Source organism: Cryptomeria japonica, chromosome 10, assembly GCF_030272615.1.
Source record: "Cryptomeria japonica chromosome 10, Sugi_1.0, whole genome shotgun sequence".
Taxonomy (NCBI): domain Eukaryota; kingdom Viridiplantae; phylum Streptophyta; class Pinopsida; order Cupressales; family Cupressaceae; genus Cryptomeria; species Cryptomeria japonica.
Window position 1 is genome coordinate 813,418,877 of NC_081414.1, and position 27,441 is coordinate 813,446,317.

General features: G+C 38.8%; 1 protein-coding gene across 6 annotated transcripts in view; it reads right to left on the reverse strand.

The window, feature by feature from the left end:
* LOC131068436 (uncharacterized) overlaps positions 1 to 27,441 on the reverse strand; it is a 207,755-nt gene that overhangs the window by 169,819 nt on the left and 10,495 nt on the right. For 5 of the 6 annotated variants that reach the window (XM_058003626.2, XM_058003625.2, XM_058003624.2 and 2 more), the window contains exon 3: positions 984 to 1,151. In XM_058003626.2, the coding sequence (XP_057859609.2) occupies positions 984 to 1,090 (107 nt within the window). In that variant the 5' untranslated portion in view covers positions 1,091 to 1,151. The remainder of the gene's footprint in view (positions 1 to 983; positions 1,152 to 27,441) is intronic. The other variant, XM_058003630.2, reaches the window with a different exon arrangement.

Sequence of the window (27,441 nt, forward strand, 5' to 3'; positions counted from 1 at the left end):
TATATATTCCTTTCCAGCTTCATCAAAACTGACACAACATTTTTACCTTCTGAATTTATCAAGGTTACCAAGAGACGGGGGTACTTGGAGACTCTGGAGACTGGTACGGCTAATTTTCAAAATAGGAGACGGGGGTACTTGGAGATGCAATTTTTTTTAATATAGTTTGACAATTTCCAGAAAATATCATGACAAAGAACTTTGAAAATAAGAATAGCAGTAATGTTTAACTTTAAAATTGAACAAAAATTGAACAAAAATTGAAATTAAAATTGCTTATACTGTCGGTACCATAGCCAGTCTACAAGGTTTAGTGAAAGTAAGGCAATAGAGGTGTTGAGCACAATCAATATTGTCAGATAATTAGTAAAGGCAATTTCTCTTTCGACCATTACGATGACAAGAAATCAATCATACAACTGTTTATGTACCTCTCAAAAAGTCTACACTGTCAACAGATCTGATCACTATAACTTTGCATGGATTTTTGTCTTCCTGCAACACGGTTTCCTTATTAGTTATTTCCTTACGACTTTTCTTTTCTGCAGTCTTATTTTATTTATTTGCCTTTTACTGCATTTTGCCCTAAGTTTTCTGGCAGGAGACATCAATTTCTGGTGAGGAGACTTCAGAGATGGCAGCTAAAAGAACCCTATGCATTGGGAAGTTTCTGGAGACGTCTCCGGTACTGGAGACGCATCTCCATCTCCAAGGCGAGTCTCAGGGGGCAGGAGACGGGTCTCTTGGTAAACTATGGAATTTATACATGAAACTAGCTATCTGACTCTGTAGTTTTTCCATCCTTTTTACCACTGCATCATCTAGCCATTAATAAAGATATCCTTTCATGACCATTGCTTGATGGCTGGCACAAACAATTGCAATACAGTGATATTATCCTAAAACGGGGATTAAAAGGAAGCATAAATCTTCATTGAGCATTTTTAGCTATGTTCATAATTTTGTGGAAAACTTAAGAATACCTCGAATTCACACAAGGTGCACAAACTGAAGGGAGATTTACATTCTCGCAGATGCCACAAGTGCTTCCTTTCCTTGCCATTACATCCACTATATGCATCAAGTGCATATGTTCATGTCTAAAACCAAACTTCTTGTAACCATGTTTCTTTCAAGGATTCCTGGATCTCCTAAACAAAAATAAAGATCACAAAAAGAAAAAGTTAAAGAGATACATAAATTGGCTGCAGTTCACATGCATGATTATTAAATCAGGACAAGAAAATACAAATTTATAGTCGGATATTTAATCAAAGTGCACTAATTCACACATAAGTAGTCGGAAAATAATACTTTAGATTCATTATCATAGATAAATGTATCTAATTGCAGAAACTATCAAATACAATTAGTCCAAAGCAGAAAGAAAATAATCCATAAGCAAACCTGATAATTTTTGTAAAAAATAGAAACTTCAACAGTATGAGAGCAGAAAGGAAATGCTGCCATGTGCCTGTGAAAAATATTTTTGAACTCTTTTTGTAAAAATTGAGCCAAAAAACCCCAAACCCACAAATCAAACAACAGTCAGGTAGAGGAAACCGAGGAAATAAAGCGCAAGCTGGATATCAGAGACAAGCAGATGGTCAGCATCAACAAATTTTACCTACAGGTGCTTCATAGTTCTGCGTTGACACTCTCCCTCCTGCGGGAAAGAACTGTTGTGGATGATGCTGGCAAACAGGCGGCCAGGGAGCTATACAAGTTCCCCTATGATGACTGGAATAAGGTCATAGACATGACTGGGGTCCGTAAATCGGCCCCTTAGGTCTTAGGTTGTTGGTCTTTTTGCTTTCGCTTGGGGTTGGGCCCTCTTGTTCTGCTGTTGAACTCTCTTCAATCTGTGTTTTTGATGTTTTGAAACTGTTTTAGTGCTGTTAAAGTGTTGTTGATAGTTTTTTGCCATGTTAAGGGTCAGTGCCTTGGTTATCGCTGCTTTTTTAATCAAAAACAGTCAGGAACATTTTCAAAGACTAACCTCAAGAACAAAGAAAACAAAATAAACAAAAATTGAAAACCACCAAATAAATATTAAAATCATTTCACAATTATCTCTACATGAAGAAACAAATTGGGATCTGATACTAGGTATTACAATAAAATCATATATGATAACAACTAAATATAAAACCACAAAACCAATGCCTTCATTTAACAGATAACAACAGAATTATTGTAAAATGAAATTGAATGCAACAAGATATGAACTGGCTGTGTACAGATTCCCCAAAAAACTCACTAAAACCACAGCCGTGTATATTGTAGGTCATAGGATGACAGCTATTTGAGAATTTCAGCATTATTAGATTGTTAAATTGAGCATGCCATATTATTAGCATTGGGAAGTCACTAAACAGCTACTACTCGCAATGGGGTATATATGGGGTATATCAGATTATGAATGCGATGACAAATATACGATGATGTATTTAAGGGGATAGGGGTAACTTAATGCATGAACATTCAATAGGTATTGGGGTTGTATACAAATATCATTTCACCAACAGGGCATTAGAGAAATTTGCACAGTAGAGCATTGAATTCATTCAAATGGGTAGAGTGGGCCCTAAAGCCATTCGCAAGGATATTGGCAAGCACTGGATCCATTCACAAGGTCAGATCATTGTAGATATCACGACAATAAACATTGCAAGGCTAGGCATTGTAGCCATTTACAGAGGTAAGCATGGTAGTTGTTTGTAGCAATAATCATAGGTGAGTTTCTAGCAATAGAATGCATTTATCCATCAAGAGTTAAAAATTTGTGCCAAATGTTATACATTTCAAGCAAGTGAAGACCCTCATCAATTTGAATGTATGATTAATTTGTAGTGAGGAGATGAGAATGGTTGTTAGATTTTCATTTTATTCTCCACACTAATTTGTATGCTCTGTTGTCCAAGCACATAGTTCTAGTTATTCTAGGTACGTGGGTATGCCCTAGGCTTGTTTTTTAAAGATGAGAACGTATGTGTTATTATTTTATGAGACCCTCGGTCCATCAGTGAGAACCGACCAGAGATATGTTCCATGGACCAGCGCTACCCCAATTAATCAAGGAAAGAACCAATGATCATGAAGTTTGTCTTGTCAAGAGGCAGGTTTCCCAATTCTTCCTCTTCATGACCCCGGAATCCCAGGTTTCCCAATTCTTTCCCTTCATGACCCCGGAATCCCGAAATCCCAGGTTTCCCAAGTCTTTCCCTTCATGACCCCAAAATCTCAAGTTTCCCAAGTCTTTCCCTTCATGACCCCAGAACCCGGGAATCCAAGGTTTCCCAATTCTTCCCCTTCATGACCCCAAAATCCCAGGTTTCCCAATTCTTTCCCTTCATGACCCAGGAACCTGTTGTGACGTATTCACACATCGCCCCATTGCAAATGGGGACCCCTGCTTTTTGCTTTCTAGGGTTTGTTTTCTAGGTGTTTAGGGTTTGTCTGTTAGCCTTTGCATTTTGAGTGTCGCCAGGGGATCAATAGGATGGTAGGCTTTGCTTGAGCCAAGGGAGTCAGCAGGTGCTCCAGGTTAGGGTTTCTTTGAGAGTCTTCCTTAGGGTCTGGTTTTCCTCTTGTTGCTAATTGTGTCTTGCTTTGTGAGTGGGTATCATTCTTGAAGGTCAGAGCTAGGTCAAGTTGGTGAGTGATTTAGTCTGGAATGTCATCCTGATCTTCAAATGCCCTGAAATTTGGCTAAGTCTGGACTGCCCTGATCCTGAAATTTGGCTAAGTCTAGAATGTCCTAATCCTGAAATTTGACTAAGTCTGGAAAACTGAAGAATCCTCCAACAACTAGATTTTGCAATATAACTCCTGGAGGTCTGAAACCACTCTCAAACATCCTGGAAGTATATATGGAATATAACTTAAAGTATAAGAACTTATACTTAAATGTTATATTCCATAAAATGATCCTGACGGAGAGTCCAAAATGTCAAATTTTGCTCCTGACCCTTCCAAAGGGTCCAAAGCGAATTTCTCTCCTGACCCTTCCAAAGGGTCCAGGGCGAAATTGTGCAAAACCTATCTTTTCCCTCAAATTTACGCCAAGTCTAGTGTGGGTCAAGATTAGAGGTGTCTTTAGGCATGTCCTTGAATGGTCAATAATTATCAAGTTTGAAGGAATTAAGCCAAATGATGAAAATCGCTCCTGATCCTTCCAAAGGGTCCAAGGCGAAAATTCTTCAACCACCTATTTTCCTTGCAAGTCTAGTCAAACGTTAGGTTTTCATCGCTTGGATGGGTGCGAGGAGACATGTTCTTACCCTTTTGAAGTTACTTGGTTTTAAAAAATGATGGAAATTGGCCCAAACCAAGGATTTCGCTCCTGACCCTTCCAAAGGGTCCAGAGCGAAAATCCTAGGATCACCTACTTTCTTTGCAAGACAAGTTAACATTTTGATTTTTATGGCCTAGATAGGAGTGAGGCAATGTGTCCTTAGTCTTGGAGGTGAGTTCAAGTTGAAATGATGGAGGAATGAGCCTAAAACAAGATTTTCGCTCCTGACCCTTCCAAAGGGTCCAGAGCGAAAATCCTAAAACCCATCATTTTCTCCAAAATTTGTGCCAAGCCAAGCCTAGACCAAGGTAAAAGATGCCCTTGTGATTGCCCTTGAGTTGATGGTTGTCTCCAGAAGTGATGATTTTAGGCCAGAGGAGGAAATTCGCTCCTAACCCTTCCAGAGGGTCCAGGGCGAAAATCCTTCAATCACCTATTTTGCCTTGCAAAATCAAGTTAAACTTAGGTTGGATGAAAGAAGAGAAGTATTTCCTTGCCTTGTGAGGTGGATTGAAGTTGAAATGATGAAGAAGTGAACTACAAGCAAGAAATTCGCTCCAGACCCTTCCAAAGGGTCACGAGCGAAAAACACTAAAACCATCCTTTTCTCCAAATTTTGTGCTAAGTCAGGCCTATAGTAGGGTGGGAGAAGCTATTTAGAATGCCTTGGAAAGATGTTTCACCTTCAAAAATGTGAATTTTGAGCTAAAATTGGAATTTCGCTCCTGACCCTTCCAAAGGGTCCAGAGCGAAATTCATCAAAATCCCTATTTTCTCCTTGTGTCAAGTCAAGACTAAGTCCTAAGGCATAGTTGAGGTTGAAATGATGTTTCGTTGCCCTGTAGGATGAATTGAAGTGAAGGAGATGAGGAATTAAGACCTAAAACTGGAATTTCGCTCCTTACCCTTCCAAAGGGTCCAAGGCGAAATTCTTATAGGGCCTATCCTTGGAAAGACTCTTGAACAAACTTTATTTTGATGTCTTCTTGTTGATGATTTAAGGTATAAAATGCTATGTTGAAATGAATTTATTATGTGTCCTTAATCATCTTTTTGTTTGTCTTGCAGTTAAAAGGCGACCTTCTCCAGTGCGGCATCAACAAGGACGACCTTCTCCAGCGCAGCATCATCAAGGATGGCCTTCTCCGGTCCAGCATCATCAGGGACGACCTCTTCCAGTCCAGCATTCGAAGGAAAGGTACACCATCCATCTTGCACATCGAAGACAAAGGAAGTTAAAGCAAGGGTTCGTTGAAGAAGCAGACAGTTTCAGAAGAGTTAATTAAAGATAGCTTCTCAGCAACATCAAATTGAATATCTACCAAGTTACAAGTGTCAGACAAGGTGGCATCCCAGTCATCACTCCTCCAGTCGGATTGGTCCACCTCAGCGTGTCCAAATTCAATGTACCTGACTCATGGGAGATGGCACAAACTTCGATGTACCTACCCCGGTTCTCCGTTGGTCGAATATTCCAAAGAAAACACGTGTCCAAATAATGCAATTATTTCATTGGCCAGAATTGAGTTTGTTGTAACAAACTCTAATTAGGGTTTTCATTGTAAAATCTCGGCCATTGATCTCAAATTGATCTGAGCCATTGAATTGTATTGAGGGCGCTATATAAGCCCTGGCTCCTCATTTGTAAAGGCTAATAGTTAGTCATTAATAGCTAGAAGGTTAATAGTTAGTTCATAGAGGTTAGAATAGCTAATGATTAATAGCAAATAGAATAGCAATTAGAGTAGAATAGAAAGAGAAGGCAAAGATTGTTGCCAAGATGTTGTTGTAAAAGACTTGTAAACTTCATTGAAGAAATGGTGAAATCTATGGGTCGATTCAACAATTTGCATGGTCTCTATACTTCTCAGATTTAATTTCATGTTATTAGATGAGTGGAAGAAATGTGTTTGATTGATGGTGAAATTTGTATATCCATACTACTAGCAGTTTGTTGATTGCAGACTTGCCTTGGGTAGTCAACTGGAATCATTTAGCTTAAGCTTAACTTCAATTGTCGCTTCTTCATTGATATGCATCAGCCCGATGGTGTCTATGCCTGTAGCGATGATCTGAACATCATAAAGCTTTCCTCTGAAGATCGCACTAACCTTGTGGAGATGATCTTGGGATGTCAAGACAAGACTTAGTTAGAATTTCATCAAAGGTCATTCATTGCTCCTACATTCTTAGTATCAGAATTAGATCCTTCCCTCGCCCTCATCCTTTTTCCTATTTTTTCAAAATCTAGGCCAATGAAATCTTGTGATTCCAGCAAATCAAACGTTCAAGTCATCGAGTGTAAGTCCCCTTGTGATTCCAGCAAAATCACATCATACCACAAAGAGCTTATCCACGAGTAGAGATCCTACATAACAGGAACCTTGAAGCTTCTCCGATTGATCCTTCTGCGATATCTTCAGCATTCGGGAGCTTTATTCAAGAGAGGATAAGGTACCTTTAGGTATTTTATTCTGTGTTTGGTTGTGTACAAAATACACATCAACAGAACCCCGAAATCCCAAGTTTCCCAATTCTTTCCCTTAATGACCCCAGAATCCCAAAATCCCAGGTTTCCCAATTCTTTCCCTTCATGACCCCAAAATCTCAGGCTTCCGACTTCCAACAACTTGCAACACTTCCAAATGACGTGATCAACACTCAAGGCTCTTAATGCTCCACCAACCCCTACAACTTGTTACTTCCTTTCATGGAGCTACAGGGGCGCATTTAATTTTTTTTAAGGATGGCCTTCACGTCAAGCCTACATGCTCTGACTTTGGAAAGTCAGGCAATCCGCCTTCCAGAAATACTTTTCTTCTTGGGATTGCCTTGTCAGGGTATGGCCAGGTTGCCTGCATGTACACAATGTCAGGTCTATGTACTTCCCTACCTTCCCTAACTGACATTCCTCTACACACACAAGGGTCAAGGTTTCTCTTCCTTGACCATTGGTCTATTCCCTGTGACCAGTTTGCTATTTATAGGTTGTTAAGCCTCATTATAAAGGGTTCTCTCCTTGTTGGCTTGAGCCATTCTTTGTTCTTTCACTTCTCTTGAAGACTTGTATACTTCTTGCATTTTTGCAACTGTAAGTTTGTCCATTGGCTTGAGAATGAATTGAAATCATCATTCTTGCCTTCCTTCAACTTATGCATGTTGTGTATGTTTTTGTACCTTCATTATAATGTATGTTTTGTGGCTTTCTCTCACGTATATGTTGTGTTAAATTGTTTTTGGTGTAACTTGTGGGAAACATTCTCCCCTTTGACATTTAGCAAATTCTAAGCTCCATACATGCGTTTGGGGTCATTCGTGCAACAAAAATTTGTGCATCTCTTGGATATTTCGATTGGTTCTTTGTGCCGAATCTGGGTGGGGAGAGAAACATCTCTTATCTTGGTACATCACCTCCTTTCATTTTAGTATTTCCTTCTTCCCTTTTCCTTTGCAAGTTGTTAGGATAGGTTTAGAAGTAGAATTTGGAGTGTTGAGTTGGTTCAACACTTGCACTTGGATTGAGAAGGAAGTCGGCCTTCTCACAAGATTTAACCCCCTTGCGCAAAGTCCCACACTTCGGGTTTGCTTCCATGTTTCACAAGGTTGTTGAGTTGATAGCTCGGCAAGGGTGCAAAATTTTGTGACATCAGTTTCTGGCACACTTGATGAGACCATTTGAACTATCTCAATTCAAATTTTCTTGCTACTTTTGGTGTGTGTATCAGCAATTCCTACCTTTGGAGGCAACAATTTTATATACCTGGCGACTCTGAGAAGAAATCTACTGGTTGAGCAATCTTAAGCCCAAGCCAAGCTGAAGATTCAATGTGTTCTTCAGTTCATCGAGCCTTAAGAGGCAACATCTGTCAAGCACCTAGCAACTCTGCAATCATTTGGTGAATCTGTGGTATGTTATCAATCTTTGGTTGAGCAAATCCGTTTGCTCTTTTAAGAATTTCATTAAACAAGTTTTGCCTCTTTCACATGCTTTAGAATGAGTACATATCGTGGGTGTACTTTCTATTCAACTCCATTTCATGAGAATGCAAGTTATCCCCCTCCTTACCAACAAGATCAAAATAGTACTGCTCCTAGTTTCAACTTAAACAGTTCCACTTCAGCAGCAGGTGGGTACTTTCCTAATGCTTACCACCCACCCACCCCTGCTCAACCTTCTTGGCAGCCTAACCAGCCCCAAGATGATGAAAAATTGCAAATTGCAGAACTCAAAAGTGTGTTGCTTGATTTCACCAAGCAGTTGGATGAGTTCAAGAGGCAACAGGAGTATTGTCTACAACAGGGTCAACTTCCTTATCAAGCCCAGCTTCAACAGCAACAAAAGGAAGCCCAAAGACAACAACATGAGGAGTTCCTTGCAAGGCAGCTTGCCTCTGCTAGGAAGGAAAAAATTAAACAACTAGCAGGCAAAGAGATGTGGCTCATACAAGAGGAGGTATTTACCCACAAGGTTCCTAAGTTTGAAACCCCAAGCTTTAGGCAAGTGAGATCTCCCAAGCCTTCAATTAAACCTCCTAATTTTAAAATCCCAAGTTTCAGGGGAGCTCCAGTTGCTGTTATACAAGAGCCTTCTTATTAGTGCCTTTTGCAAAACACCCCACCACCTAAGCCTTTTCTTGATGCTATCTCCCTTTTTGAGAGCAGACCTGTTGTATGGAAGAGGGATGGTTCCCATCGTCATCATGAAGAAGGGGTTCAATCGACCATTGGTGAGTCTTCATATGCTCTGAAGGAGGGAGAATCGGAGATGCTGCAAGAGGATATTGAGAATGATCGGTTGCACTAGCAGGTCATTGAACAAGAGGAGTGTGAAGGTAAAGAAGACTCTGTCCTCTCATTTTACTATCTTCCTTTCTTTACTGATCATGAGAAGGATATGTCTACACCTTCCCCAATGGTAGCTCTAGAGCAGCAAGCTAATGTTGAGGAGACCACACGGGGTAATGGTTTTGTTGCTGATAGCATGGCAGATGGATCATGCCATGAGCCTGAGGTTGTTGCATTACGTTGCCAAGAGGAAGGAACAAAAATAGAGAGACAATCTAGAGATTTTAGATCTTGTGAGAAGTCTCATAAACCTGAGATTTGTGCTGATGAGTTGGATATCAGCACATGTGATTATGATGCATGTTGGTTCTCCCCTCTCCCTGAATGTGATGATGTTGAATATGAGGTCTTCATTCAAGGGGAAGATGTTTCTTTTGGCATTAGGGATGACGTGCCTGAGCTTGAATGTTTCACTTGGGACCAACATACGAGGTTTGATGATGTTGAGCAGCAACATGTTGGTCATGCAGAAAATCTTTTCGTTGCTCAACTTGACAGTATACCCGAGCTTCAAAGTTTCCAATTTGATGTGTCTGAGGAGCCCTCTTATGCAGATCAAGACAAGGGTATGGTATACTTGTCATCCCCATGTGAGTTTGAGGCCTTTTCCTTTGGTTTCAACTCATACCTGGAGCAGGACAGTTGTGATAGCAATGACTCTCCCTTGTGTGAACAGGTTTCTTTCTCTTACGTAAGGGTTAGTTCTAATACTAGCCTACCCCTTGAATACTTCTCCTTCGTTGTTGTACTTGCACTTGATGCACCTCCAAGTGTTCCAAGGGCTTATTTTATGTGGGTTCCTTACAGTAGCAAAGTGAATGGTAAAGTGTTCTTTCACCACATGAGCAATATGTGTGATCTAATGCATGCATACAAGATATTTCAACCATTGCAGCTAGATGGTGAATGTAAAAATGGTACGAGGGAGATCAGCTCCTTCAAAAGGTTCCTCTTTGACAAAGGCAAAAGCATCAATTGCATCTTATTGTAACAATGTAAATATTAGTCAAGTTTCTTGTTTTCCAAGAACTACATGAGCACAAGTTGGTCCCCTTCAAAATGGTAGTTTTTTATCTTTTGCAGGTTACAAAGGAGAGAGTTTTCTTCTTTGTTGCAATTGTCACTTTGCACCCAATGGATTACACATGCTTCTGATCTATACGCTTAGCAGGCAAGCATCCCACAGAGGTCGCCAAAATGTTGTGATTTTATGACACCCTTGGTCCATCAGTGAGAACCGACTAGAGATATGTTTCATGGACCAGCGCTGCCCCAGTTGATCAAGGAAAGAACCAATGGTCATGAAGTGTTAAGTGTTGTCTTGTCAGGAGGCAGGTTTCCCAATTCTTCCCCTTCATGACCTTGAAATCCCAGGTTTCCCAATTCTTTCCCTTCATGACCCCAGAATCCCGGAATCCCAGGTTTCCCAACTCTTTCCCTTCATGACCTTGGAATCCCAGGTTTCCCAAGTCTTTCCCTTCATGACCCCGGAATCTCGGAATCCCAAGTTTCCCAAGTCTTTCCCTTCATGACCTTAGAATCCCGGAATCCTAGGTTTCCCAATTCTTCCCCTTCATGACCCCAGAATCTCGGAATTTCAGGTTTCCCAAGTCTTTCACTTCGTGACTCCGGAACCCCGAAATCGCAAGTTTACCAATTCTTTCCCTTCATGACCCCGGAACCCCAAAATCCCAGGTTTCCCAATTCTTTCCCTTCATGACCCCGAAATCCAAGAATCCCAAGTTTCCCAATTCTTTCCCTTCATGACCCAAGTTTCCCAATTCTTTCCCTTCATGACCCCAGAATCCCGGAATCTCAGGTTTCCAACTTCCGACGACTTGCAACACTTCCATATGATGTGATCAACACTCAAGGCTCTTGATGCTCCACCAACCACTGCAACTTGTCTACTTCTTTTCATGGAGCTACAGGGGCACATTTAATGTTTTTTGCAGAATGGCCATCATGTCTAGTACAAGGCCATGCTCATTTATAGTTACTTGATGGCCTTCATGTCAAGCCTACATGCTCTTTGGAATGTTAGACAATTCACCTTATAGAAGTACTTTTCTTCTTGGGATTGCCTTGTCAGGGTATGGCCAAGTTGCTTGCATGTACACCATGTCAGGTCTATGCACTTCTCTGCCTTCCCTGATTGGCATTCCTCTCCACACACAAGGGTCAAGGCTTTTCTTCCTTGACCATTGGTCTCTTCCCTACGGCCAATTTGCTATTTATAAGCTGTTAAGCCTCATTGTAAAGGGTTCTCTCCCTGCTGGCTTGAGCTATTCTTTACTCTTTCACTTCTCTTGAAGACTTGTATATTTCTTGCATATTTACGACTGTAAGTTTGGCCATTGGCCTGAGAATGAATTGAAATCATCATTCTTGCCTTCCTTCAACTTATGCATGTTGTGTATGTTTTCATACCTTCATTATAAGTGTATGTTTTGTGGGTTTTTCTCAAGTATATGTTGTGTTAACTTGTTTCTGGGTGTAACTTGTGGGAAACCTTCTCCCCTTTGACATTCAGCAAATTCTAACCTCCATACATGCGTTTGGGGTCATTCATGCAACAGAAGTTTGTGCATCTCCTGGATATTTCGATTGGTTCTTTGTGTCAAATCTGGGTGGGGAGAGAAACATCTCTTATCTTGGTGCATCACCTCCTTTCATTTTAGTATTTTCTTCTTCCCTTTTCCTCTGCAAGTTGTTAAGATAGGTTTAGAAGTAGAATTTGAAGTGTTGAGTTGGTTCAACACCTGCACTTGGATTGAGAAGGAAGTCGGCCTTCTCCGGAGATTCAACCCCCTTGGCGCAAGGTCCCACACTTCGGGGTTGTTTCCATGTTTCACAAAGTTGCTAAGTTGATAGCTTAGCAAGGGTGCAAACTTTTGTGACCACTATGATTAATTTGTAGTAAGGAGATGAGAATGATTGTTATATTTTCATTTTATTCTCCACACTAATTTGTATGCTCTGTTGTCCAAGCACATAGTTCTAGTTATTCTAGGTACTTGGGTATGCCCTAGGCTTTGTTTTTAAAAGATAAACAAAATATTTTCAATTTAGGTTTGTAGTGAGCCATTGGCTTTATATATTATAGATGATGGTCGATAAACATTTGAAAAAAAAAAGTAATTAATTCATTTTTTCCTTAAAACGCTTTTATAAGCTTCTAGCATTCGCCAAAATACAGTTCTGCTATCATCATTTGAAGAAAGCATACAAACATTCACAATATCTCAAGTTTCAATTAAAATTATGCTGGCTTCAAATGTTTCAAGAGCCACATGCCCTATGACACAAATAAACCCACATATCCAAATGATATATCAAACTTTTTATGCTCTATTGTATTTAATAAAAGCTTTAACCACCATAATGGTTGCTTATATGCCTGCCATTACAATTTCTTCAATTTCTCTAAATGGCGACAAATTATTGTCTAATGTGCTTGCAAAAAGATCAATAAGATTGTGCATACTTATTCCTATAAATACAGTGTACCTTTTGATAAATATTATTGATTTTACAGTCAATTGCTATAACTATATGCACCATAATTGCATAAATGTTTCTGGATTCAATTGTGTCAATTTTTTTTGCATCGAAACATTTATGCAATTATCTTAATGGATTGTGGAAATTTGATATCATTATATGCACCATGTTAACTAAAAAACATCCACATTTTATCTATTTTCCACTTTGTTTCCAGGTCAGGGACAGCAGGGGACCTGGGAAACATTTTTGGGACGGCCATCAATGAGGCCTTTTTATGGGTAGTCATAAAAATATCTATCTATATAGATAGACAGATAAGCGGAGGGGATGTGAGGAAATTTTTACAATTGTTGCTGTACACGACATTGAGATTCAAGTTTAAAATTCACATAATGCATCAAATTCAAGATCCACTATTTAAATGTTCACAGACTCAAATATAGCTGCAAGTTCTTATACAAAATTTAAAACTAGACATTCCCATAATACATCTGATATTAATCTGAAAATATCATTACAAATATATAGTTCTAAAGTTCATATCATAAATTACTCATTCACTTGCCTTGATGTCTGATTACTACCCTTGCTTTTCAAATAGCATGCTTGCACATGTAGCCTAAATAATTAATTACATATCAAGATAGTAGTTCAGCACAGATGACTAATGGCACTGATAACAGTGATATAATATATTACTATTAAGTGAGTAACTTTCAGCAATTCACAGATGCACAGGCAACTGACCCTCATTTGAAACACTACACATACAAATGTCCAGATGTACTAACAATGGGCACCTATTTTTATAAGAGCATTCTACAGCCTGTTCCAGTAAACTATACTAGAATATTTTGGGATACATCATATGCATGCTCCATTTTGTGATCTCATGCATGTATTCTCTCATACAATTAACTGAATTAATTCCCATGGGCAGGTTGCTGGAATTTGGGATGCAACACTGTTTCCGAGCATCCTGAGATTACTTGAATGCTGAAAACATCATGGATTTCAATTCAAAACACCAGGCACATGTCTGAAAGCAAAGATCTTTTGTTTCCATGTCTTGTCAAAATCCAAAGAATGCATAAAAATGTGATAGCTAGTACTAACCTACCTTACCCACTCACTTATCTAAAATTAACCATAACTGAACCAGTAAACTACTAAACATGAAAAGGAAGTCCAACTGCAAAGACAAGGAGCTGCTTACGAAGAAGATTTGGAGGCAAGGGTAGCTTTTCAAGTTATAATTAAATATTGCGTGTGCAGCAAAAGAACAATCACAAGCCTTAAGAAATATTACAACTACAAGAAGGAATTTTTTTGTTTTAATATTTTTAAATCAATTATAAATTACAAAATAAAGTGCAAATGTCTTGCAAGCATTAAGGAATATTTCAAACAGAATGGGGATCTTTTTTGTTGATTTTTTATTAAATTAATAATTAAAAACAAGTGCAAACATCATGTGGGCATCTAGTTGTTGCCGAGACATTCAAGGGATGCAACATATGTCCCCAACCACCTTGAGGATGGCCAAATGTCCTCAAGACATGGGCCTCACCTACAAGATGTACCTGAAATTCTTCACAAGGGATGTCCACTTTGAGATGTCCCTTAAAGAAAACCTAAAGCAAGTCCACACATGTCTATAACAAATGTTGGAATCTATTCACTCCCGATATTGACATCCCTTTTCCTCTTAACCAAAATGCTACATAAAAACATGGAAAATTGTAGCATCATTTATCTTAATTAACCTATGAACTGCAAACGCAACATTAACCTCAACCTAACAAAACTAGCATGCCATTGGAAGAACTCAAATACAACCCTAGGTTTCTAATAATGCCATTTGTACACAAAAACCCAAATACAACCCTAGGTTTATAATAATGCCATCAAAACACAAAATCCAAAACCTCAATTCAATACTTTTTTGCAAATGGGAACCTCCCTCCCTTTGCAACAATTGCAATCAGACCAATCCACAATAGTCTCTTTTGCAAAAGAAAAGGAACCTGAACAAGCACCAAAGGCACCTGCAAAAGTATGTGCAGAAGAATATTTGAAAGATCAGATCCTTGGAGATAAAGATAAAGGAGTTCAAACTAGAAGAAGACTTGTTGAGGCCAGTGAACAAGCAAATTTTTGTTTGTTATCCAAGGTTGAGCCATAGACCTTTGCAGAGGCTAGCAGAGATGATGGATGGATGAAGGCAATGGAAGAAGAGTCGAATCAGATAGAAAAGAATCAGACATGGGAATCAGTACCCAAACCGCTAGACAAGAATGTCATAGGAACAAAGTGGGAGTTCCAGAACAAGCTGAATGAAAATGGAGAAGTCATAAGAAACAAGGCAAGACTAGTTTGTAAAGGCTATTCACAAGATGAAGGTATAGATTTTGAGGAAACTTTTTCTCTAGTAGCTAGGATGGAAGCTATAAGAAGACTTCTTGCATTTGCCACTTACAAGAAGTTTAAGGTATATCAAATGGATGTTAAGTCACATTCTTGAATGGAGAACTTGAGGGAGAGGTTTACATTGAACAACCAAATGGGTTTCAATTGTCAAAAGATCTAGATATGGTATGCAAACTCAAGAAGGCACTTAGGAATCAACTTAGGAAAACATGTTGTGATGTATTTGGATTCCCTTTATCTCTTAGAGTGGACTGCATTTAGGGCAATTGCTCATGGTGGTCAACTTACTGTAATTTATGTTTATTGTGCCTATGGCTGACCTATTTAAGTGTTTTCAATGAATAAGTTGATATAAATAGATGTGCGGATGTGTGAATTATGTTGTGGATTGATTGAGGATGATGTAGAAGTATATATATGGAAGCACAAGTGTGAATATCAGTTGGTGATGTGTTTATGATCAGGATATCCTACTATATTCAATTCATCTTTTCTTTGTGCATGTCTAAAGACAATGAGTCCTTTTGGCAGCTTGTGTAGATATGTATCTTGCCCTAGGATCGTGAGTATCAGTAATGCAAGCCCATTGTATCTTGACCTAAGGTTGTGCACCTTAGCTTACAAGTCCAAATCAGAAGCAATGAGCTTCCTTGGCCTAGAACCTACTACTTTGTAATCAATTTTCATATAGTGAGATAGTTCTCACAGTGGTTTTTCCCACTTTGGGTTTTCCATGTAAAATTCGAGTGTCCATGTGTTTGGTGTTTGTTGTTCTATTCTTCATTGGTGTTTAGTTGGTTAATTATAATTGATAAGTGTTTGTGATTGAAGAAATTTAAGAAATGGGACAAGACTGATTCACCCCCCCCCCCTCTCAGTCTTGTTGTGTGTTCAACATAAACATAAACACACACACATATAATCATCTTAATCCTTCAGACAAATCATGTAATATCTATATTCATTTTTAGTATTCAACCAAAATAGGGGTTGAATGAGGGAACACAATAGGGTGCCCAAAGCAACCCTCACACTAAGCCCAAGAGCAAACTTAATACCCCTTGGCCCACATGTGGTAGACATGTCAACCATCCACCATGGGGTGGCCTACTTAGTGCAGGTGCTCGTCTCTACCCTCCCTATTTGTGTCACCTTATTCACCTACCTATAATTTCCCTAAGAATGTTGAGTGTAGATTAGACATTGTTTTTCTAATCTTCCTTCTCCAAATTCGATGCCTTCCTTCGAATGTTGTTTTGCCTTATATATACCCCTCTAAAAGAAACAAAGGGTCGTGTCTTTTACTTGGTTACAAACATTCTGAAAGGGCATCTTTCCTTGATGTCTCTTCATGAATGAACCAATGCTGCCTCTTCAATTAATTATTATTGATGCCTTTGTCTAATATACAAATCATTGCATCATCATAATCTTTGTTCTGCTAATTGCAATTGCTAGCCATAACATACTTAATATTGTTTTGAACGCTGCTCATAATTAAGTCAGAACTTATTATTATTAGATGCTACTGTATCGCTGCCTGCATCGATGTTGGACTAGATCAATAGGATGGAAGCAACATCTCCTCTCTTTTTGTCATGACACAATTTAGATTACAACAAATTGTAAAGTCTTAGAAATAAGACAATTTTCTTTTGCTTAGGATGGTGTGAGTGTTGGGTATCATGGTTGGGCATGACAATTTGCCCTTCTTGAGATTGCTTGTCCACAAGCAATTTTAAATTTGGATGGTCAAAGATTTCAACTCATTCCCAAGTAGCATCTTTGTTAGACTTGTGTGAATATTGTTGTCATTGATGTCAAACCAGTTATCCGGTTTGTACCAGACAATATATGCAGTTCAGTGTTACCCGGTTTGGTATAGATGTTGTATGCAGTCGATATGTGCAATTTTCAATATGAGCAGGTGATGAGCGTTTTGATACGGCTATGTGTTGTGATGTGCAGAAAGATGGAGTTGATATAATGGAGTGATTTTCGGAAGATCCTTTCCTCCAGAGTCCTATGTTGTGGTTAAACTAGTCCCAGTATCATTTACGCATTCCGGTATCAACTATTTTGGTCATGTCAATTGTATCTCTTCAAGTTTCGTGTTGCAGTATTCTTGGTATGTGTGGAATCTGTATCTTTGAAGTTGGAGATGTTGTGGCTGAATTTTGTGATAATGGGTTAGTATCTTTGGGTCTGGATGGCCCTGTCCCATTCCGCTAATCTCGGTATATGCATTGGCAAATGAAGTGTGGAAAAAGAAGCATGTAAAGATTTTGTGGAGGCCGATGTGGTTGTCTTGTTTATGTTCTATTGGATAACGTGTTGAGTTAGGCCGACACACTATCCCATGTTTGTGTCCTTCGGTATATATATATAAGCATGGTGAATGTGTGTACGAGGAATGAAGGTGTGTGTGTATGTGGAAGAGACATAGCAGCAAAGATAGCAGAAGAGTGTGAAGTGTGAGTTGCAGACAAAGAAAGCAGTTGGTGCAGAGTCAGAGTGCAGTTAGTGTTGCAGTGTTGCAGTAGTCCTTTACCAAACCTGCTATAGGACAGTTGTACAAAGATCTTTCACCAGATTTGATTTAGAGTTTGTGAATTGTGATCTGAGCTTAATCTTGGAACTGATCTCATGCATTTGGAGATGCAATCCTCTTCAATTCAATCCTACCCGTTGCAATGAGCATTCCAGCAGTAAGCCGTCTTTTGTATCTTTGCAGTGAGTTGTCTGGTAGTGAGCCATTTTTGTAATCTAGTAGTGAGCCACCCAACTGTGAGCCACCCCTTTTGTAAAACACCATATAACTAGTTATATTTTCCTGAGAGTTAACACTCTTCGTGGTTTTTCCCATTTAGGTTTTCCACATATAAAATCCAGTGTTCCTTTTGTGGTTGCGAATTTCATGTTTGTTCTACATTTGTTGTTTCATGTGTTAAGCATATTTGGTTAATTGATCAAAAAGTTTAAGTTTGGTAAAAGGTTTTAATATCTATGGGAACATAGATTCACCCCCCCCCCTCTCAGTATTCTGATCCCTTCACCCAAATCAACAATCTTCCATTTGTAGACCTTCCATTTAATCAAGTACTCAAAAATTGACTTGTATCTCAATCTCTTCTCTCACACATCAAGAATGGTTTCAAGTTTGACTATTAGCTAGCCTTCATCATCGAGCGAAGGTAATTCCAAACATGGAGTAACATGTTGTCCTAACACCTTTTTGAGTCGAGACAAATGAAAGATATTGTGGATCCTGTTGTTTGTTGGTAGTTCCAATTCGTAGGCTATGTAATGTCCCCTTATGGGTTTAGGGATGCTTTAGCCATAATTAATCAATTTCAAGATACTTATGACTCAGACTGAATATATTAGGAGACAACTCCACCTTAACATACATCAAATCAATGATATTTCGCAAATCAATCAATTAAATATTCATAAATAGATTATTCGTCCATCAAACATCCCTAGTTCTTAATGTAAGTATCAAACCAATTGTAATGTCCCCTATTAGGAACATCTCCTTCCCCACTTCTTAAATACTGATAGTAATAACATGTTTTAGACTATACGTATACTAATTTCTTATGTATTATGAATATATATATGAAATTAAGTATGACTGTCATACATATTGCAGTCCATATTAATATTACTATTTATTCTGCATAAGAACATTATCGGGCTTCATATATTAAGCATACTTATTAAACACATCCCCATGCATACCACCAAGAACAAGGATGTTACTACCTGTAACTTAATAACAGTTCTGATCTGATTTGATCCATGGTGATCCTACTAGATGTTTTTGATTCCTTTCCTTTATATCTCTCAATGTGAGGGAGAGGTCACACCTCTTCATCATGTATGTCCTTTGGCAAGAGACACACCCTTTCACCATTCTCTTTGATAGAGTGCAACTCTTCATTATTTCTGCCCTTTGAAAGGGACACAACCTCTCATAATCAGATCTGCACTTATTATTTAAATCAGATCTGCACTTCTCATTTCCAAATTATCCCCCCTCTCAAATGAGGTTCTCTTCTCCCTTTTATATCTCATTGTTGAGGGAGTCACAACCTTTCCTTTCATTTCTTTTGACTTTTCATTAACTTAATTAATTTTTAATTAATCATATTTAATTATATTTAATTATTTTACTTTATATTTTAATTTAATTTTAAATATTTTAATTTTATTATTATCATTTATTATTGAATTTTATTTCAAAGTGGGGACATTACAGGCTACCTCTTCTATCTTTCTCAAAATCTTGTATGCTCCATAGAATCTAGGTTTAAGCTTCTCAGCTCTACTTACCTTGATTGACAACTGCTTAGGTTGCAACCTTAAGAAAACCAAGCCCCCTACATCAAATGTCCTTTCGATCTGGTTTCAATTGGCATAAATCTTTTGTTGAATCTGTGTGTGGTGTAGATTATCCTTGTGTGTATTCATAATATCCATGTTTTGCCGCACAAAGTCCTTGGCCCCTAACACATGACTTTCTTGGAGGATCAATCTTCCAAATGAGGTTGCCTCGTATCCATACAAGGCCTTGAAGGGGCTCATTCCTATCGACACATTGATGGGTGGTATTATAACTATATTCCCCAAGGTGTAACCACTTGATCCATGCATTTTGCTTACAATCTCCATTTGTCCATCATTTTGGGGATGATAGCTTGTGCTTTGTATGAGTTTTGTCCCTGCTAGTCGAAAGAGTTCTTGCCAAAATAGGCTAAGGAATCAATTTTCTCTATCACTGACGATGTTTCTAGGGAGGCCATGTAATCCGAAAATTTCCTTGAAGAAGACATCGGCTCCTTGAGGAGCCCTTTAATTAGTGGATGTTGCCATGAAATGTGCATATTGGGGCGATCCACCACCATGTATATGCAATCTTTGCCTTGTACTTTTGGAAGTCCATTTATGAAGTCCATTAAATCACTCCAAATTTTTATTAGGAACAGGTAGCGGCTGTAGGAGGCCTACTGGATGGGCTTGTTTTGCTTTGTTCCTTTAGCAAGTTATGCATTTTTGGACATGTTTAAGGACATCTTTCTTGAGACCTTTCCAAGAGTATTTCTCTTCCTTGCTTATAAGTTTTGTAGTACCCTTGGTGACCCACTATAGGATTGCCATGGTATTCTCTAACGATCTTCTCCATCTTTGAGCTCCATACAAGGTATACCTTATTTTTGTATAGGATGAGTTCTTCCACCACCTTAAATTCTTCATTTTGTATATTCCCTTCTAGGATGTCACTGGCTTGTGGATCTCTGGCATACTCGGCAATAATGAAAGTTTTCCAATCCACCGAGATGTCTATTATGGAGCATAGGTGGGGTCTTCATGAAAGGGCATCTGCTACAACATTGTTTTTCCCCTTCATGTATTTGATATCAAAATCATAGGCTTATATTTTACTCACCCATTTCTATTGTCTTTCATTTAAATCCTTTTGGTTTAGGAAAAATCTTAGGCTACTATGATCGAGTTTTACAATGAATGTCCCACAAACTAGGTATTGCCTCAATTTAGCTAAGGCATGCATGATTGCTAGCATCTCCTTGTCATATATGGAACAGCTTCTTTCAATTTCCTTTAGTTTTCTATTTTCAAAGGCTATAAGATGTTTGTTTTGCATTAATACTACTCCAATGCCTTCGCTAGAAGCATCACATTCTAACTCAAATGGTAATGAAAATTCAGGATTGCTAGAACGGGATAGGAGCCCATTACTTCCTTAAGTTTCTCAAAAGTTTGTTGTGCCTTTTCCTTCCACGAGAATGTGCCCTTCTTGGTTAAGTTGGTCAATGGGGCTGCAAACTTTGAAAAGCCCTTGACGAATCTTCAATAGTAACTGCGAAGTTCCAAAAAATCCCCTTGGGTGTGTTAAGGTCCTTGGTTTTGGTCAACTCCTTATGGCTTCAATATTTTTGTCGTCAATGCTAACACCTTGAGCACTGATCTTGTGTCCCAGATATAGAATCTCCTCTAACCCAAATTCACACTTGGATAATTTAGCAAATAGGGATTGTTGTTCAAGTATTTCCAGCACTTCATCTATGTGTTTTAAATGTTCCTACCAAGTTTTGCTATAGATTGAAATATCATCAAAGAAGACTAAGAGAAATTTCCTTAGTTGTTTTCTAAAAATGTGGTTCATACATGATTGGAAGGTAGTCGGGGCGTTTGTTAGGCCAAAGGGTAAGACAAGCAATTCGAAGTGTCCAAAATGGCACCTAAAAGCTGTTTTAGGAACATCTTCCTTTCTTAACCTTATTTCATGATACCCTAAATGCGGGTCGATTTTTGAGAATATATTGCTCCATGAAGTTTCTCAATTAGTTCATCGACCCTGAGAATGAGGTATTGATTTTTGATAGTTTTTTTTATTAAGTGCCCTATCGTCAATGCACACTTTCATGGTGCCATCTTTCTTTTTTACTAGTATGATAGAGGCAAAAGGATTAAAAGCTAGGTTGGATATGTCCCATTTTCAACAACTTTTTTATGGCTTTCTCAATTTCTTCTTTATATCTTCGTGGATGACAGTAGGGTGTGGTAATTGCAGGTTTTGCCCCTTCCTCCAATTCAATGATCTGCTCAAAGCCTCTCTTTGGAGGAAGCCCTAAAGGAATGTTGTCAAATACTTTCTTGTGTTTCTTTAAGATTAGTTAGCTATCAGTGTTTATAGTTTTGCCTTGGAAAGAGGATTTTTCAAGAATCATGCATTGGGCAGCCCATTCCCCTTGTCCATGTCTAAAGATTCTTTCCATCCTCTTGGATGAAACTAATCTTAGTGATCCATTGGATAGCCCTCGTAAAAGGACTTCTTGCCCATGATGTTTAAAACAAAGTTCCAATTTTGGAAGGTCTAGGTAGAAATGTCCCAAGGAGTGCAACCATGGGGTGCCCAAGATCACATTGGTGTTTCCCAAATTTACTACATAGAAATCTTCTTTGATGGGATGAATTTTTTTAGTACATGGGGAAGTGGTTCCATTAGCCAAGGCTACTTTAAAAACCTTAAAACATTTTGTTTCTAATTTCATTCTTATAACCAATTTTTTGTCAATAAAATTGTGAGTTGCCCCACTACCACGAGGGTGATTACCTTTTGTCCTCTTAGAACACTCTAATTCGGAAAGGGTGGTGTTTGGATGCCGTTGAGATGACAGCTAGGGTTCCATGCTCTTCTTCTTCTTCACCCCCTCTTCTTTGCCTAGGGTTTCCATGCTTCTTTATCAAACAATACTTCTATATTACAGGCTTGGCTTTTCTTTCCACGTGTCTTGGCCCCCATTCCTCCTTGCATTTGAAGCACAAACCTTTCTTTTTTAGGTCTTCTCATTGTCTTTTAAGGTTTTCCTGTTTACAAACATGCCCATACTCCCATTTTTCCTTACAATGGAAACAGATTTTTTCTTTTCAAAGTTCTTTATTGATCATTTCTTATAGGAAATTCCCTTTTATGCCAATATTTCTCATAGGGGGGGTTTTGAGGTTAACAATTTTGTGTAGGTCTTATCTTTTGATGATGTGATTTCTAACGTTGTTGCCTTTTGAATTGCATCTTCAAGAGTTGTAGGATCAAGAGCACTTACCAAGCCCTTGATTGATTCTCTTAACCCTTCTACAAATAGGTATGTGAGTCTACTTTGAGAAATCTCTAACACCATGACTAAAAGTTTTTGGAATTCAATGGCATAATCTTCTACAATTCCATGCTTTTTTAGTTGTGTTAGTTCTTTAAAGTACAATTCGGGGTGTTTATGATCAAATATCTTGATAACCCTTTGAGTGAATTCATCTTAAGTGGTCATGTGTTGGTGACCTGTTGTGACCATTTCACACATCGCCCCATTAGAATGGGGATCCCCTCTTTTTGCTTTGTTTTGGCTTCTCTCTACTTGTTCTTCTCTCTGTTTTTAGGGTTTTGAGTGAGTGAGTTGTCTTGCCTGGGCCAGGGCTAAACCTTCGGGGTTCTTTTTGGGTGTCATTCAAGCTAAGTCCAGTCAAATTTTGGAGAATTGTTAAGTGTCCTCCCGAAGAATTGAGATGATTGAAATTAGGTAAGTCTTTCAGGAGAGTCAAATAGGTCTTAGGTTAGGTCTAATCAGAGGTTTTTAGGGTGAAATCCAATTTTGACTAAGTGTTAGCATTTTTGAAGGAGAAATTGTATGTTCTTACCTGGGTAAGTGTTGATCAATTTTTTGAAGTGAGATGGTGCCTGAAACAGAGAAATCGCTCCTGACCCTCAAAGAGGGCCCAGGGCGAAATTTATCCCGAGTGCAATTTCTTGTTTTTGATGGACTTGCTAACTGGTTCCTGGCCTTGAAAATGACCTAACTTTGCCTTGTGAAGCAGTTTGAGACTTAAATTTGATGCAGTTTGGCCAAAAAGGGTAAAATCGCTACTGACCCTTGCTGAGGGTCCAGGGCGAAAATGTTGTTTAAGTCATATTTGTCACTGACTTTTCTAATTTGCTTTGTGCAGGGTCTCCTGGGAGGATGATTGAACATGACTTGATGCTCTGGAAGGTTTAGAGACGTGAAAATTGATGAATTTTGGAGATTAAAGGAAAAATCGCTCCTGACCCTCAAAGAGGGCCCAAGGCAAGATTTTGATTTCCTTCATTTTGCAATGGAAAGAGACCAAGTTTGGATCATGAATGGAAAATAAATGACTTTCTCCACCCACCTGAAGAAGTTTTGGCTAGAAATGATGAAGGACCTTGTTGAAAACAGAAAAATCGCTCCTGACCCTCAGAGAGGGCCCACAACGAAAAATCTCATAGGGGTCATTGCTAGCCTTATTTGGTCGATTTGAGATGTCAAAAGCATGGTGAAGGATAGAGTGAGCATAATGAAGTATCCAGACTTAATCAAAGATGATAAATTGAAGGAGTTTTGCCCAGGAAAGGTAAAATCGTTCCTGACCCTCAGAGAGGGTCCAGAGCGATTTTCTATGTGTGCACATTTTTGGACCTTTCTTGGACATGAATTTTTATTCATAGCAAAGAACAAGATGACATCTTCCTTGGCAAAGTGATTTTGAGATGAAAAGTGAAGCATTTTGGTCCAAGTAGCAAAAATTGCTCCTGACCCTCAAAGAGGGTCCAGAGCGAGATTTTCAAATATGCATTATTCTTACAAGATCAAAGTATGTTTTATGATTGGAAGGGATGAAGGAAAGCATGTTCTATCCGTTGAATATAATTTGGAGGATCAACAAAAGAATCAACCCAAAATCAAAAAATCGCTCCTGACCCTCAGAGAGGGCCCACAGCGAAAAACCTAATATGGGAACTTTTCATCCAAGTTTGAGGAAAGCTAAGGTTAGGCATGGGTTTGAAACGATGTTGGAAAGGCCTTGAAGTGAAAAGGGATCGTTGAGAATCAATATTTTGAAGGCAATTACAAAAATTGCTCTTGACCCTCAGAGAGGGCCCATAGCGATTTTCCAAGATTCTCTCCTTTGTTTGAGGAATTGAGGCAAAATCTTGTGTGGATAGGAAGAGGAGATGATGTTTTATGCCTTAGAAGCAATTTGGAGTCCAAAGGATGGTGAAATGTGTCTAAAACCAAAAAATCGCTCCTGACCCTCAGAGAGGGCCCAGAGCGAAATTATTGAAAATCCTCATTTTACCTTGCAACAACAAAGCGAGTTTGGATGAGATGGATAAAGGAAGAACATTGCCAAGTTACGAATGAAGTTTCAATGAAAAAAGATAGAGAATCAAGCCCAAAATCAAAAAATCGCTCCTGACCCTCAGAGAGGGCCCAGAGCGAAAAACACCAAAAACACACCTTTTCTCCAAAATTTGATAGAGCTAAGTTTGCAAGTCAGTGAGGAGGCCTAGTTGAAATGTCTTGAAGAGATTTTGGAGGTTGAAAATGCTAAATTTGAGCAAAAAATGAAAAATCGCTCCTGACCCTCAAAGAGGGTCCAGAGCGAAATTGCCTTCAAGGACATTATTTCCTTCAAAATTATTGATGAATTAACTTTATAGTGCAAGGAAATGGATTTTGGAAGTGACATTGTGAGTTTAACAAACAAGTTGAGGTGGATTCCAGCTAGAAAATGGAAAAAACGCTCCTGACCCTCACTGAAGGTCCAGGGCGAAATCTACATTTTCACCTATTTTTCCTCATAAAAAATGTCAAATTGGAAGTGCAACGCGTTAACTAGATATCAATTTACCCTCCAGGAGATTTTCAAGTCAAAATGTGAAATATTCAAGGCTAAAATTCAAAAATCGCTCCTGACCCTCAAAGAGGGTCCAGGGCGAAATCATCACGGAATTTAATCAAGCCTTGTTTTAAAAATTCATATTCTCCAAATTGCATTAGATCGCCAAAATTGCTAATTTTGAGGCATTTGGAAAATTAAAATTAAATTAGCATTAAATTAAAAGCATTTTGGCATTTAATAAATTGATTTTAAGCCTTAGAAAATCGAACTTTTATTTTGGAGGCATTTAAAATTAATTTTTATTAAATTAAAATTAAATATAAAGCGCTCAAGGCACTATTTTGATTTATTTTGCCAAGTCGGCCTCCCCTTTTTGGAATTTTATTTACTTTTAACCTCCATTTTGCCAAGTCGGCCTAGAGGGAGCAAAGGGTTGAGCGCTCTATATATTGGAGGTGTTTTTTTTTCACATTTCAAATCATTCAATCATTGCCTTAAGTGCGAATTTGGAGAGCTAATTGGAGGTGCGAAATCTGGTTTGCTTGGAGCGAATTTCTTTCAAGTGTTGAAGGCTAGAAGGAAGTGGAGTTTTATTCTTTTCCAAGCTAGAGGAGGCGCAATTTCTTAAGAGTTTAATACTCAAGAGGAGGTATGGCGAAATCATCTTAACACCATTGTTGAAGATTTGAATTTTGAACGTTTGTTTTGAAAAATCTAAGTATTGCATGGTTAATTAGGAAATGATAACTCAAAGATTTATCATGAAGTTTCCTAATTAAAATCTTAAATCTTCCTTTTTAGTCTATATTTCTACACTTCAAGATATATTCCTAATTGTGAAATGTTGTGTAGGTATCAAGATGGCGACTCCAAAGGCGGGAGCATCCACTAGTCGCCCGGCTCTCATGAAGGAAGATCAGAAGAACGACGAATTGGAGACCAGGATCGTGTCCAAATGGAGTAACATCGGAGATACCAACTTGGGAAACTTCAGTGTGAAGAAGTTTCGAGAAGTCCCCTATATTGGCAAGCCATCACCTATTGCGAAGAAGATTATTGAAAGTGGCATCATCAAGGCGGCAGGTTTCCCTCCAGCAGTCCAGTGTCATGAGCTGATAATCGAGTGTGCCCGCCATTATGACTCACAATCAAGATTGATCGTATCTAAGGAAGGAAACACCTTAGCTTACCTTTCAGAGGAGGCTATAAGTGAAGCCCTCCACCTACCAAAACATAAAGATATGATTTACAAAAGCCTAGAAGGAGCCAAGTCAATGTATGAAGATGATCCTGACACCTGTTTGAACCTCATCAACAAGAATTGGTTGCTCAAAAGTCATCCTCGTCTGAACAAGATTCCTAACACACCCCATAGGATTGATTTCCAGGAGGAGTACAGAGATTTGATAACTTTGCTCAATCGAGTTACAGGGGCTCCTCAACCCTTCTACTTCGAGAAGTGGATGTTCTTCTTCATTTAAGTGATAGTCAAAGGGAAAGGAACTCTTCATTGGGCCAGAATTATTAGCAATAGCCTAGATGTGCAGTTGAGAAGACTAAGGCCTACCAAGTCGTTCCACATGAGCTCATATGTCATATATGCCTTGATCAGGAGTTTCGAGTATGCAGGACTACCTCACAGAGGAGTGATCGAGAGAGGACCAGGAGAAGTGAGAGTTTGTGACTCTTATGTTCATCTGCATCATCCACCTGGAAGTGACTACAAGTTAGTCAATGATACCTTCACGATGAACATCACTAGGATTTTGCAAGGCGAGATTCATAATCGACTATCTCTGGATGCACAAGAACTTGTGAAGAGGTATGGTGCATGGTTCATCCAATTTCAAAAGTTTACATACATCAGAGTTCGGGGATGTCCTTCACCTCCCTACATGTTGCCAAGATATCCGACAGACAGAATAGTGTTACTTGAGGTAACCAGACAGTTGGCAGCTTGTACAAAGGTATCCAGACACAAGCATGGAAATGGAGTTCCCGTACCTATCATATCGGGGAATTCAGTTGAGGTATGTCCTAATACTCAAGCTTCGGAGGATGCAGAGAAGGAATTAGCCTTGTATTCATTCACCTTCTTTGCCCTGCGGGAGAATTTTGATCCTTATGGTTATATGGAGGAG